At 35.2% G+C, this 13,716-nt stretch overlaps 1 protein-coding gene across 1 annotated transcript; it reads left to right on the plus strand.

Moving 5' to 3' along the window:
- Positions 1 to 3,575: 3,575 nt before the first annotated feature.
- On the plus strand, positions 3,576 to 12,554 carry LOC110102812 (beta-glucuronosyltransferase GlcAT14A). The gene is made up of 4 exons (XM_020831293.2): positions 3,576 to 4,445; positions 5,031 to 5,106; positions 5,217 to 5,332; positions 11,088 to 12,554. Exons 1-4 carry the CDS (start codon positions 3,863 to 3,865, stop codon positions 11,600 to 11,602), a joined length of 1,290 nt encoding a protein of 429 aa, XP_020686952.1. The 5' UTR covers positions 3,576 to 3,862; the 3' UTR covers positions 11,603 to 12,554.
- The last annotated feature ends 1,162 nt before the right edge of the window (positions 12,555 to 13,716 follow it).

The following is a 13,716-nucleotide window of genomic DNA, read 5'->3' on the forward strand; positions in this document are numbered from 1 at the left end:
ATAAAATATTAAAATTTATAGAATGTTATGAATGGTAGAAAAGAATTATAAGAGTGGTATATTTGATATTACAGTTGTATGTAGATGATAGGCATGTAATATTAATGTTTTAGGTATTAGATATATAAATGACATAAAATAAAGTGGTATGTATGTAAATTTCCCTAATTATGTTTTATGAATACCAGACATAATTTAGGGCATCTCCAATTAAACTTTTTTTTTTGTTTCACTTCAACTAGTTGACTATCATAATTAATATAGTGAAATGTATATACTTTCAACGTGAAACTTCATTCATATAAAAAACATATGTAATGATAAATTTTTTTTTCATCCGCATTATGCTGCACAAAAAAAAAATTTCTGTTGAATACTTGTGACAGCCTGATAATAAGCCGCAAACAATAATTTTTTTTGACGTTCAGGAGTAGGTTTGTGTAGCTACCAATCACATGATTGGCAGTTTGTTAGTAGGCCAGGCGGGGGGGGGTGTGCGGATCGACCAAATTCACTACAAAAAATGTGGTTAATAGCTACCCTTAATTTGTTCATTATCATTAGACGTTACACATTCTAAATATAATTTAGGGGTATAGGGAATTGGCAGCCTCCTTATGCAATTCAAATTATTAAAACAATAATATGAATTACTGATTTTAATATTTGCTTACGAACCAACTTGCCTAAAAATCATATTATTGGTTTAAAACTTTCTAAGGACGATAATTGCTAATAAACATTATAATAAATTCTAAAAATAGGATAAAAAAAAAAAGGACAATACCTAAAGAAAAAATATAACACTATATATATTTTTAGAGGGGGCAATTCCCCCCGGGGACCTAAGCGGGTTCCGCCCCGGATTGTAGATGCCCTAATTTTAATACAATAAAAAAATTAGTTTTAGATATAAAAAAAAATAATTAAAAAGTTTTTTATTATTCAAAGATTCCTAATATAAAATATATACAAAAAGTGTTCTAATTGTTTCAAGTTCGAACGATACTATTTTAGTATAGGGGCTAGTTTATTCATATTACAAAAAATATGGTAAGAGAATAAAGTGTTAGTTGACGATCGATCGATTAATAATTGGGTATTGTATTAGCTCAGTATGCGGAGCTTCTTTATGCTTATTTGTAACAAATCTATATAATATAATCGTCTAGTTATGACTTATTATTATCTATTTTATATGGGAGTTATATATTACCTACTAATGTGGAGCTAGTTTTTTATCTAATATACTTAATATATTATATTTTATTATAAAAGAAAATAATAATTTTGATTATATATCTCTCATAATCCACATAAAGTAAACTACTTTTCCTCTTCTATTTTAATTTGTCAATTCTTAATTCTTTTTTTCTTATATATAAAACAATAATCGATAAATCTTATATATTTTATATATTAATAAACTCTATAATATATTAATATATTATATATTTAATATTTATATATTATATATTATATTAATATTTATATATAATATAAATAATTTATTATACTATATTTATATTATATATGATATTAACTATATATATATATAATTATAGTGTGCATTATGTTGGCATTGACCTGTCAAGAAATGTGGTAAGTGAAGTATATGGAGATATGTAAAGGGTGCAAGTCAGTATGTATGCAATGATTAGTTGAGGCGATATGAAAGTTGCAGTTAGCTAGAGAGTCTAATGAAGTGAATTGAGCACGATACAAGTTTGAGTGATGCGATCAAGCTAGATTATTGCAGGTGATGTTGATTTGTGGGACTGTTAATCGTCAATTTAATATGGTATGGAGTTTTAGTGCTAAAATCAGGGCAAAATTTTCGTTGGGACTGCCGAATGTCGTCACAAGAATACACTAGCAATGTGTCAGTCACCCTTCGCTGTGTACCAGCGGCTACGATGTTGATCAGATACCTGGAGATTGAGTACCACTGATGTATCAAAACAGCTAAGCTGGCAAAACAGGCATACTCAATGTGCCACACCGGATTCTTCCTCTGCAGACGTAGGATCCTCTCAGCATAGAATAATTTCGTCCTAAATGAGGGATCCTTTTGTTTGAATCAAAAGTTATAGTCACCCTTCTATGTAAAATAAAACAGTAGATATATTTCTCTAGTTCTTGTGAGAATTAGAAGACATATAAATTCAAATTTGTCTTTTCATATTAAAAGAATTTAATAAATAACAAAATTATTAGATTTTGAAATGACAATTCAACTCTTATTAGTTTATTAAAGTAATAATAATTTGAATTTGAAGTATTATGTGATGTTATTTATTTGTTTACATTGTGTTCAATTAGCGGTGTCAATTCGGCTCAATGGGTTAGGTTTGGGTCCCCAACCCGAGTTGACTCGGGAGTAAACGGTTCGGGTTGACTTGAACCCGACTCCGTTTAGCTAAATGAATCAAGATTTACAATCCAGACTCGACCCGCGATTGAGTAGGGCTTGGGCGAACCGCAAAGTCGCAAATACAACGGTTAAGCAAGCAAGGTTGTGCCGTCAGTGAGGTCGGGGTCATTGGGTCGACTGGCAGCACCGACGAGTTCCGCTTCTACAAGCGGTGGGCGAATGGTGATTGGATGGGCGCTAGGTTGCGTGACTTGCGTTCATGACGACTTGTGCGGATCCTGTGGTAGGTAGGAGGACTGGAGGAGTTGGGCCTGCGGGGTCGATCGTCGAGCGTCAAGTTTTTAGTCGTGTGGTCCATGGCATTGGTGGCAAGTGGCAAGGCGATTGGGCTAGATTGTGTAGACGTTTGGTCGCTGGTTATCTAGGTCAACTCCGAGTTGTCGAGTCAAATCGAACCCAACTTGTTTTTCAAATGGGTCAAAATTTGAATATGGACACGACCCACTTCACAAACGGGTTGACCCGAATCCGGATTTTTCCAGGTCGGGTCCAAGTCTGGTTTCAGACCATGTCAACTTTTGGATTTATTATTCTGTGCAGAGTCCGGACAGTATCCACAGACCAATAAAAATGCATCACGTCACCCCAAAAATATTCCGCGCTTGGTACCGAACTCGGTACCCACGCTCAATAATGCTCAGTATCGAGTGCGTAAGTGGATGGGAGAACCGTCAGGTGCCTGCTTGCACAGAATATTAGCTCCAACTTTTGACACCCTATTTCAATTTAATGCCGCGTAATTGCAACGAAGTCTTTTACTACAACGCCCTCATCATTCCCAAAATTTCAAGCCGTCCCGTCGAAGAAATTCTAATAATTTCAAAGCGCAATTTAAAGACCAGCATCGATGTGGACTTCTACCTAAACAAGAAATTTTCTATTAAAATCGGTGAGGACTTCGTATTTAAAAGTAAGATTTAACAAAATTAAGACAAAATATTTTTATATATTTTATAGTAAAGCATGATAAGTTATTATGTATAAGAGCAATGCTACGTATAAATTATTGTATAGTAGTAGTGCAGTGCACCATCATAGATTATTATAATCACCCGTCTTATTATTCCGTTTAATTAATGAAAAGCAAAATAAAGAAATGGAAGCGTAGGAAGATATTAATAATATTAAGGGCCGATGGAACGCCACTAACCATAAGAGAACGCGTATCAACTTTTTTTTCTTCCTTCTTTTGATTTGAGGATTGCGATTTCTTGGTTTCTTTTAGTTACAGTTACGATCAAAGCTATCGCCACCGCCGTCGACTGAAGTTTTCTTCTCTGTGTATCTGTTTCTCTCTGTGTGCATGCGAGCAAAGCAGAGGCATGAGATGAGGCGGTTGGTGGGATGGGAGGGTGACAGTGTAGTCCGATCTCACAAGTCAGTATAAACCCTCGTCGGACGCTGCTCAAAACGAAGCCGCTGCAGTCGATGGAGACGAAGCCAGCCCCGCAGCAGCGGCGTTGGCTCGTTCCTCTTCTGGTTTCTCTTCTTCTGTGCTCCCTACTTATATCAGTTGCCCTCTTCTCTTCCTCGCCGTCATTCTCCCCTCGGACGCTCCTATTCCTCTCGCTTTCCCAGATCCGCTCCAGCTTACATGGTGAGAATACCCTCTTCGTTGAGTCTAAGCTCATATTACCACCGATTCCGTCCACACCAGTAAACGCTGTGCCTCGCCTGGCTTACCTCATCTCTGGCTCGGCGGGCGATGGCGGGAGCTTGAGAAGGACTTTAAAGGCGTTGTACCATCCGGCGAATAGATATGTTGTTCATCTTGATCTCGAAGCTTCGCCGGTGGAGCGGTTGGAGCTTGTTGTTGCTGTTAGGGATGATCGGATCTATTCGCGGGTTGGGAATGTGAGAGTGATTGAGCGGGCGAATCTGGTGACATACAGGGGCCCGACAATGGTGGCGAATACGCTTCACGCTGCGGCGATACTTCTTAAGGAGGGGGGCGATTGGGATTGGTTTATCAACCTGAGCGCCTCTGATTATCCCCTTGTTACTCAGGATGGTGAGGGTTTACTTTTGTTCTTGTATGTTTTTAGTGGCTTCTTTTTGAGAGATTCCCAATTTGAGGTATTTTTTCTGTTAATTTTACTTTTAGTTTTGCTCAACAAAATTGGTACAATCTTTGTGGTGGGAGAGGTTCTTTTCACATCTTCTTTGTTTTGAATGGAATTAATGCTAGCAAGTCGTTCTTTTTCAGGATTATGATTTTTGTGGGATGGCATGCTAACTGAACTGATTTTGGGCGTTGATTTTTTGGTTTAAATTGGCTTTTGCAGTTCATGTTTCGTTCCTGCTTAGTAATGGATTTGATTTTTGTTCTTGATGCAAGTACTTCGCTCTTCAATTAGTTTGAGAAAAAAATTCCTTATTGCTCCAAGTATCTGGCAAAAGTTTAGTAGCTTTCATCCTTGATATGCTTTCACTGGTTTTAGGGCAAGCACATGAGCTGGTGATTTTTTAATTTATCCTTAGCGAGGAGTGTTATAATTCTTCGTTTTAGTTTCTTATTTTTTAGAGGCGTTTAAATATTGATGCCCGTGTTGTGAACTTTTGACTGAGAAGAATCTGTCTTCTGCTTTGCTGCCAGATCTGCTCTACACGTTGTCAAGCTTACCTCGGCAACTGAATTTTATTGAGCATACAAGTGACATTGGATGGAAAGAGTATGATTAGTTTTATTTTCTTATAATGTTAATTGTATTTGTTAAACTCTCTTGAAGTTTTTTTTTTTTCTTTTTAAGAAAAAGTTGATTAATTTGATAATGTTGAGCAGGTATCAGAGGGCCAAACCTGTGATAATTGACCCTGGTCTCTACAGCTTGCACAAATCAGATGTCTTTTGGATTACTGAGAAAAGAAGTGTTGCCACTGCATACAAGCTCTTTACAGGTGAAGGTTCCGAGTGATTTTTATTTGCACTTCTATGTTCTATACCTACAACATGATATTATATGAATTTAGTTATCTTCAAAATTGATTTTTTACTTGTCTTGCTTATTGTAGTCTATGGTCTCAAGGAAGAGACTTGGTTATTCATGTCAGTCCAATTATTATATTATGTGAAGCATGCAAGCTTTTTTATTTATTTTTTATTCAGCTTATTTGACATTGATTTATGCATGATTGTCATCAATATTCAGTTGAAACTTGTAAAATACCAGGTTCTTATCTAAGTTCAGTTAATATGCTATCTGAAGAATATCAAACGAATAGCAAAGTGTACATATTTCCTTGTAAATTGTCCATCACCTATTTTCTAATATACTTGTTGTGAAACGAAAATTGGATGATTTTATTTAGTGTGATGCCTATTTATGATCAATGCAATATGAGGAAAATAAAGTTGAGAATAAATGTAATTAAAAGAGAATAAATGTATTTTTTTTTCAAAATATATACTTATATAATGTAATTCCTTCTTATCATTATTATATAATAAGCATCATACGAGTTAATATCCCCCCTCAAGTTGGAGCATATCTATTTATTAGCTTTAGCTTGTCATATAAGCGAGAAATTGGGAGGACCCTAAATTTTGGTGAAGATATCTACCACTTGTTTTGAACTGAAAATATGAAGATTAACAATAATTTTGAAAGCACAACATCCTGTATGAAATGAATCAACTTTCATGCATTTTTTCCTTTCATGAAACACAAAATTGTTGGCAATGTATATGGTTGAATGGTAGTCACAATAGAGAATCACATGCTCAATTATTAGGAAACTAAATTCTTTTATCAGAATCTTGACACATCATTTCATTTGTAGAATAAGCCATGATTTTATATTCTTCTTCAACATTAGATCTAGGTATAATGGTTTTGTTCTTACTCTTCTAAGTGATCATATCATATCCCAAGAAAAATTAATACCCAAAAGTTGATTTTTTGTTATCAACATGGCCAACATATTCGACACTAATAAACACTTTAATATCTAGGTGCTTAGTCTAAGTATAAAGGAGCCTTCCTGATGTATTTGAAAATGAGAAGGACAACATCTCAATATCTTTGTTTTGACCCCAACTACAAAAGATATTTTTTAGTCTTTGATGCTGAAATGGATCACTATATGCATATATGGTATATCCTTATCAAACATGATTTAGTTATCTATGGGGGAGTTAACTTGTTTCCACCCTAAAAGTCTAATTTCTTCTAGGAAATCATTGACTTGTTTTCTTTGAGATAAGGAGATTGTTTTCTTGTTGCAATTAAATTCAATCTCAAGAAAGTATTTTGGGTGCCCTAAATCTGTGGTCACAAAATTATTCTACTAGTAATGCTTTACTTTAGATATTACTTCTTTATCACAGACACAGAGTAATATATCATCTAAACTACTAACACTTGTGTACATTTGACAAAAGGCCAATTTTTGTATGAAATTTACAAAATTTGTCAAATCAAGTTCATTGAGTGCTTGAACCCATAAATGGCATTCCTATGTAGATATGTATTCCTCCCCGGCTCCCCCTTAACAACATACCCAGAAGATTGCTTCGTTTATACTGGTCTCATTCAAGCTACTATATAGGAAAGGATTGCCAACTTGATTAATGGCCATCAAGTTTCAAGATGATACTTAATAGTGAAAACCCATCAACAAATAATTTGCCTGACCCCAAAACAAAGGGTAACCAACTCTTATTTTTGTTGACTATGATGAGCATATTTTTAAACCGTAGCCTATTTTCATAAAGAATGCTATAGTGGTTATAGATATGCCTTTGGAATAAAGACAATTGACTAAAACATGACAAAATGATGATATGATAAGGGGATAAATAGTAAAAAATCATGAAAGAGTGAATAGGATGATTGTAATTTGTAGTTTACTTTGTTGTAGTGTAATAGGAAGTTGTGAATCTAGAGGCACAGCCTTTGAGAGATCCTTTGTAAAAATTGATGCAATAATAGGTGTTGTAGGAGAAGTTTATCGAGGTCATACAAATGATAAGTGGTAAAGGGAGGAAAGAAATGTGTATTCCCATGGAAGGTGAAGTCAGCTAAAACATACTAAAATTTGGTATCATTTTTATGTTCGGGGGTGCCTAAAGAATATACAAGTGGTAGAGGGAGAGTTCATCATGTCAAGTGAAAAACATGAACAAAGCTAAGACAAACAAACACTCGTGGAGTGAGCGAAACAATAGGTGGATTAGGAAAAAAATAAGTAGTAATGGGTGATTGATTTTTGAAAGTGTAGAGGGGACACAATTAATAAGGTAACAAAGCAAAAGTATCTCCTCTCTCTAAAACTAGAGATTGAACATATATGTGACATAGGAGTGTCCTAGCAACATTGAAGAGATAAATATTTTAGCATTCACTGATTTCATTTTGCAGAGACGTATATGGACATGTGGTTTGATGAAGAATGTTATTTTTAAATAAAAATTATGACATTGGATTCATGTATTATGAAACATCATCAGTGCCTAAAATTTTCAGTAAATAAGAAAATTGAACTTTAATTTCTTGATTAAACTTGCGGAAATTATCAAGGTCTTCTAACTCATATTTTAATTAATTTAAAAGCATCAAGGGCTTACAAATGACATTTTAATAAATTTTCTTTTAATTATTGAATTTAGCAAAATAAAGGAACACTAACTATGCCAAAATAGGATGTGGACCCCAATTATCAAAGTGAATAACTCAAAAAAGAAGACAACTACTAGTAGTGGATCATGGAATTGTCACACAATGATATTTACCTAATTCATAAGCAGAGCATTTGCATTTTGAATGCATGAATGTAAGAAATTCCTAAAGTTGAGGAGGATGGACCAAGTGATAGTGCAAATAATAGATAATAGTGATGATAATGATAGAAGAATGTCAAATGCCTCCAAATTGAACATCCCCACCAACTCTCTACTTAAAGTTTATATTAAGAGGAAAGAAGAAAAAAAAAGTTACCTGGTTCGCTCTGATACCATAAAGAGCTTAATACCTGTATAGCAGTAGAGTAAAGATGGATAAAAGAATGAATTGTAAGGATAAAACTCTCTGTCTATTTACTATTTATAGGAGATATATATAGTAGATAATTGAGCAGCTAAGACTTGCAGATTGAGTGACAGATATCAAGCAGTGTTAGTTCAAGCAGTACAAGCCGTTGTAAGCTGAGTAAGTGGAGCAGTGCTTTATGCACATAGAGCGTGAAACAATAATCGCATATTACAGGTTGGTTACAACAATAAACCGGAAAAAGGAGATGTTCATGGTTCGACCGTTCGAACCGGTGTCGAACATAATGACGTAATAAATAACAATGTTATTAAAACTAATAAAATTAGCTTCACCTCCGCTTATCCCACTACGTGGGGTTGGCCAAATGTATAGGACAAATGTAGATGATAATAAGATATTAAACAATACATATGATAGCATAGGTTGTGTGTGACTCAAGGTATCGATATAAGAGCTCAGCAATATGTTAGCTTTGGAGGGCAAATGAATGTAGCTCAGGGAAAAGGGCGATAACGGGTGATTACATAGATTTGGAGAATATGTGAAATATTCCTATAAAGGAGTTTGGCGCATGTTTTTGAGTGACGAGGCTTCAAAAAGCAAGTGAGATGCAGGGCAAGTGCTTGCATGCGGGGTAGTGATCGTTGTGTGAGTAATAGTAGAAGGCAAACAAAGTTTGTGGGAGGTGATGGGCAATAAATGAATAGCAAGGCGAGCAAGGGTGTGAATCAGGAGAGTGGTACATGAGGTACGAGAGTGATTCCATGGACCACAGGGTGAGCAATGCGCATTAGCAAATCAAGGGAGGTGAGCCATGTGGAGGGTAGTCCATGCAGTTTACAGGAGATGTAGGTTTGCGGGTGCGAGGGCAAGTGTGGGAGAGACAACTTTTATGATTTGTGATACTTATGTGTAGGAAAGCAGTGAATATGGGCTTTGATACTATGTTGTGGGAAGGAAATTAAATGATTTTATTCACTGAATAATGATATCTATTTATAAGAATGAAAGATGAATATAATATTGAAGAAAATAAATGAGAGAATATATGTAATTAAGGGAGAACACATATATATATATATATTCCAAATTTTATTTCCTAGTAATAAGAATGACGAGTATATTGAGCAATCTATCTTTTTAAATTTATTTTATTTAGGTCACATTTGTTGTCAGGGCATAGAAATGAACTGCAATATAATTGTGCTTTCCCTTAGATGTAAAGACTATCATATCTTAGGTGCTTATTTTGGTTTTGCATGATAGTTGAGACACTGGGTCTATTGCTTTTGGATCCTTTCCGCCTATGTTTTGCTAATTGCCTCTTATTTAGCACTATGAATGAAATTAGGGGCAGCCCTAGCCCCTAGGAGAGTTTTAGGTGATGGTGTGTACAGGTGTTTTTTTTTTTTTTTTTGAAATTTTCTGCATTGTTTTTCCATACACTTAGAGTCTAAAGGTTTTTGTATGTGTAGATCTAAACCCGAATGATTTTAGTAGTAATAGATCTAGTGGGGGGATTTTGATTTTGGGCAATCATGCCATTGAAAAGAGTACACGTCGATATCTTAGGTCTATAGTTTATAGTGATGGTGAAATAGATGGGGATATTATCAGTAGAATTCAGGTTGGATGGTTGAAGTGGAGGAATGCATTTGCTCTATTATATGATAGAAAGTATCTCTCAAACGTAAGGGAAAATTTTATAAGATGGTGGTGAGACCTGTAATGCTTTATGGTGCAGAATGTTGGCCATTAAAATAGATGCATAAAATCAAGTTAAGTGTTGTAGAGATGAGGATGCTCAGGTGGATGAGTGTCTTTACTCTTAGAGACAGAATGCGAAACAAAATGATTCATGTAGCTGACCCCACGTAGTGGGTAAATGTTTGTTTTTTGTTGTTGTTAACAAAATGATTCATGTAGCCGACCCCACGTAGTGGATAAAGGTTTGTTGTTGTTGTTTGTCCATATAGTGATGTTCATATAGGCTTTCTTCTAAAATTAACTCGTATATGATTGACCAACTTCATCAAAGCCTACGTCCCCAAGTTCCTCTTTCTATCATTTAGCATGCATTAAATACAGGGTGATTGTGCTGTTTGTGGGATGTTCTGTTAGCTGTTTTGTGAGAGGGCCAGGGAAACTTATGCGTAATGTAATCTGAAGAGAAATGTTTGCATCAATTACTATGAGCTTAATGTTCAGTAGGCTGGCAGCATATACTGTGCCATTACTCGTTTAGTAAATTTTTAACCGTTTGGGTCTGGTACACTAATATATCAACCATGATTAATGGCATACAAAAAATCAGTGCGTTTTAGCATCCCAAGGCTAGGTTATTTACCTATTTGTTGTATGGTTGTCACTGAAACAATGCCTGAATGGAAGTAACAGTTCTACTTCAAATAATTCAAAGATTTCTATAATAAGTAGTCCGAGGTTCTTTATTGGAAGACTTTTTTTGGGTGGAAGAGAAGTAAAATTTTGAACAATTTCAGTGCTGATTATTTATTTGTAAAAATTCATTTGCATATTTTCATTGTCACAGCAATACTTTTCTTTTTAACTCATGTTACTGAAGTTTCTTTCACGACAATTTCAAATTTCAAATTGCATTTTTAGCCAAATCATGAGATCATTGCCCTTCCTTTTACAATCAGGTTCTGCTTGGATGATGCTTTCTCATCAGTTCATTGAGTTCTGCATATGGGGATGGGACAATCTTCCTCGTACTGTTCTAATGTACTATGCAAATTTCCTCTCATCACCCGAAGGCTATTTTCACACAGTTATCTGCAATGCACCACAGTTTAGTAATACAACTGTCAACCACGACCTCCATTATATTTCTTGGGACAATCCTCCGAAGCAGCACCCACACTTCCTTACTCTCAATGATTTCTCTCAAATGGTTCACAGTAACGCTCCCTTCGCAAGGAAATTTCCCAAGGAAGATCCAGTGCTCGACCAGATCGACAGGGAACTATTGAGTCGCAATGCGTCTGATGGGTTTGTGCATGGTGGGTGGTTTGATCGCTTGAATAACGTTAATGATTCCAGTTATTCTGTCTCGAGTGTGAAAGATCTCAGACCTGGGCCCGGTGCTGAGAGACTTAAGAACCTCATTACTGGCTTGCTGACAGCAGATGGTTTTAACGAGAAGCATTGCATATGAAGGTTTCGTTTGGGACGGCTTTTTTGTTGCTTCTTAAAGCAGTTTTTTAGTATACAAATTAAAATTTGTATACTAGAAAGCTGCTTTAAGAAGCAACAAGAAAGTCACACCAAACGAAGGGCAAATTATTCTAATTTTTCGTCCGGATTCCATGCGCTTTTAGTGCGCTTTTGATGTATTTTTGAAAAAGAGCAGCTAATACACAATTAACTGCATATTAGCTGCTCTTTTGCTGGCCTTTTACTGAGTATCTGAAAAGCGCAGCAAAAACACATCAAAAGGGCATCAAATACTCAATGAGCAAGATATTTGTTGCACTTTTGCTGCGCTTTTGTTATGTTTTTGCAAATACTCAACAAAAGAGCAGCTAATATACAGTTAAAATTGTGTATTATATGCTATTTTTCAAAAATACATCAAAAGCGCACTAAAAGCGCATAGAATCTGGACGAAAAATCAGGTATGCTGACCGGACCTAATAATTTTCCCAAACGAAGCCAAAAAACAACTTAGATGGTTGAAGCTTTGTGCTACTTTCTTGCCACTAATTACTATCATGTCAAAGAATGGAGCTCCGAACTGATTTGTTGATGAGTTTGGGTGGCGACTGATATCCCATTTAGAGATACTATAGAGAGAATAGCCCTACTGTGAGAAATTGCCAAATTGGGAACTAAACTAAGCACTTGCGTCGATGTAGCTACAGTAACTGCAACTCCTTTGAAATGCGGTTGTATTTCACCATACATGCAGATCTCCACAGCTACTTTCTTCCTAATTTTTTTGGACTGAAAACATTTGTGTTTCAGTCTTGCCAGATTGCTAAATGCAGTTTATCTACAATAATTAGCTTACTGTTGTACTTTGTAGCTTTACAACTTGCGATGTGGACTTCAACAAAGCAAAATTCCTAGATTATTCTTCCTTATACCTCTATAATTATGCTTGTCAACGTCGCGTTATTTCATTGTGGTTTACTGGAGTTTCATTGTATAACATTAGGAGCTTATATATCAAATCATGTATTTTTTAACGACAAATTGTAGTCATTACAAGTTCACCTTAATAGCTCCTTGCTTACATCTCTGCCCTTACTACCTCTTGGCTCATACTATAGCTCTAGTTGCTACCTACATCCCTTCTTCAAGCTTGAAAGCATCTACACAATTTTTTCATTGATCCCCTCCTTGCACCAAGCCCGAAATCTCCCATCTCGGGTTTGGCTTTCTCATTGAACACTAAGGTTTCGTTTGAGACTGCTTTCTTACTGTTTCTAAAAACAGCTATTTAGTACAAAAATTAAAATTTTTGTACTAAAAAGCTGCTTTAAGAAGTAATAAGAATACGGTCTCAAATGAAACCTAAAGCTACTCCCAGCTTCTAGCTGAGCTTGTCCACAATCCCTAACCCTGTTGTCACCCTACCAGCTCTTCGACAGCCTTGCAACACCCCAAGCCTTTTCTTGTCACATAATAAGGCTTCGTTTGGGACGGATTTTTTATTGCTGCTTAAAGAAAATTTTTAGTAAAAAAAAGAGTAAATTTTTACTAAAAATTATTTTAAGAAGTGATAAAAATCGTCCCAAATGAAGCTTAAGAGAATCACCAACATCTTGAAGTTCTTGGCCTCTACTCTTTCCCTTTGATATTTCATCCTTGAATAGCTTACAGATGCATCACAAACTCTCCTTAACATGAATCGAAATGGATTTTCATTATTTTACCATACATCTAAATATCAACTAAATGGTGGTTTTAAATTAGGGAAAAAATGATGAAATATTTTTGGAAAATATATTTTCATAAATAAATGCAATTTTTTGGAAAATTATAAAATTAATTGCATTCTTATTTTATGAATTCATATATGTACTTTATATATCTCGAAATATTTAATTTTAAAATAATGTGAAATAATTCTTGCAAAACCATATATTTCTTTCTTTTGGGATTTTATGTAGGCGAGAGTTTAGGGAATTTTAGTAGTAGATAAAGATAGTTATATTTCCTCTTCTTCTATGGTTTTTTATTGGGAAAATTATTATGTCTGGACATTGGACGTATCACGAAGAGATACGTCCGGTGTCCTATAAAATATTGACATGTGAATTGTAC

The sequence above is a fragment of the Dendrobium catenatum genome, unplaced genomic scaffold, assembly GCF_001605985.2.
Source record: "Dendrobium catenatum unplaced genomic scaffold, ASM160598v2 fragScaff_scaffold_1056, whole genome shotgun sequence".
Taxonomy (NCBI): Eukaryota; Viridiplantae; Streptophyta; class Magnoliopsida; order Asparagales; family Orchidaceae; genus Dendrobium; species Dendrobium catenatum.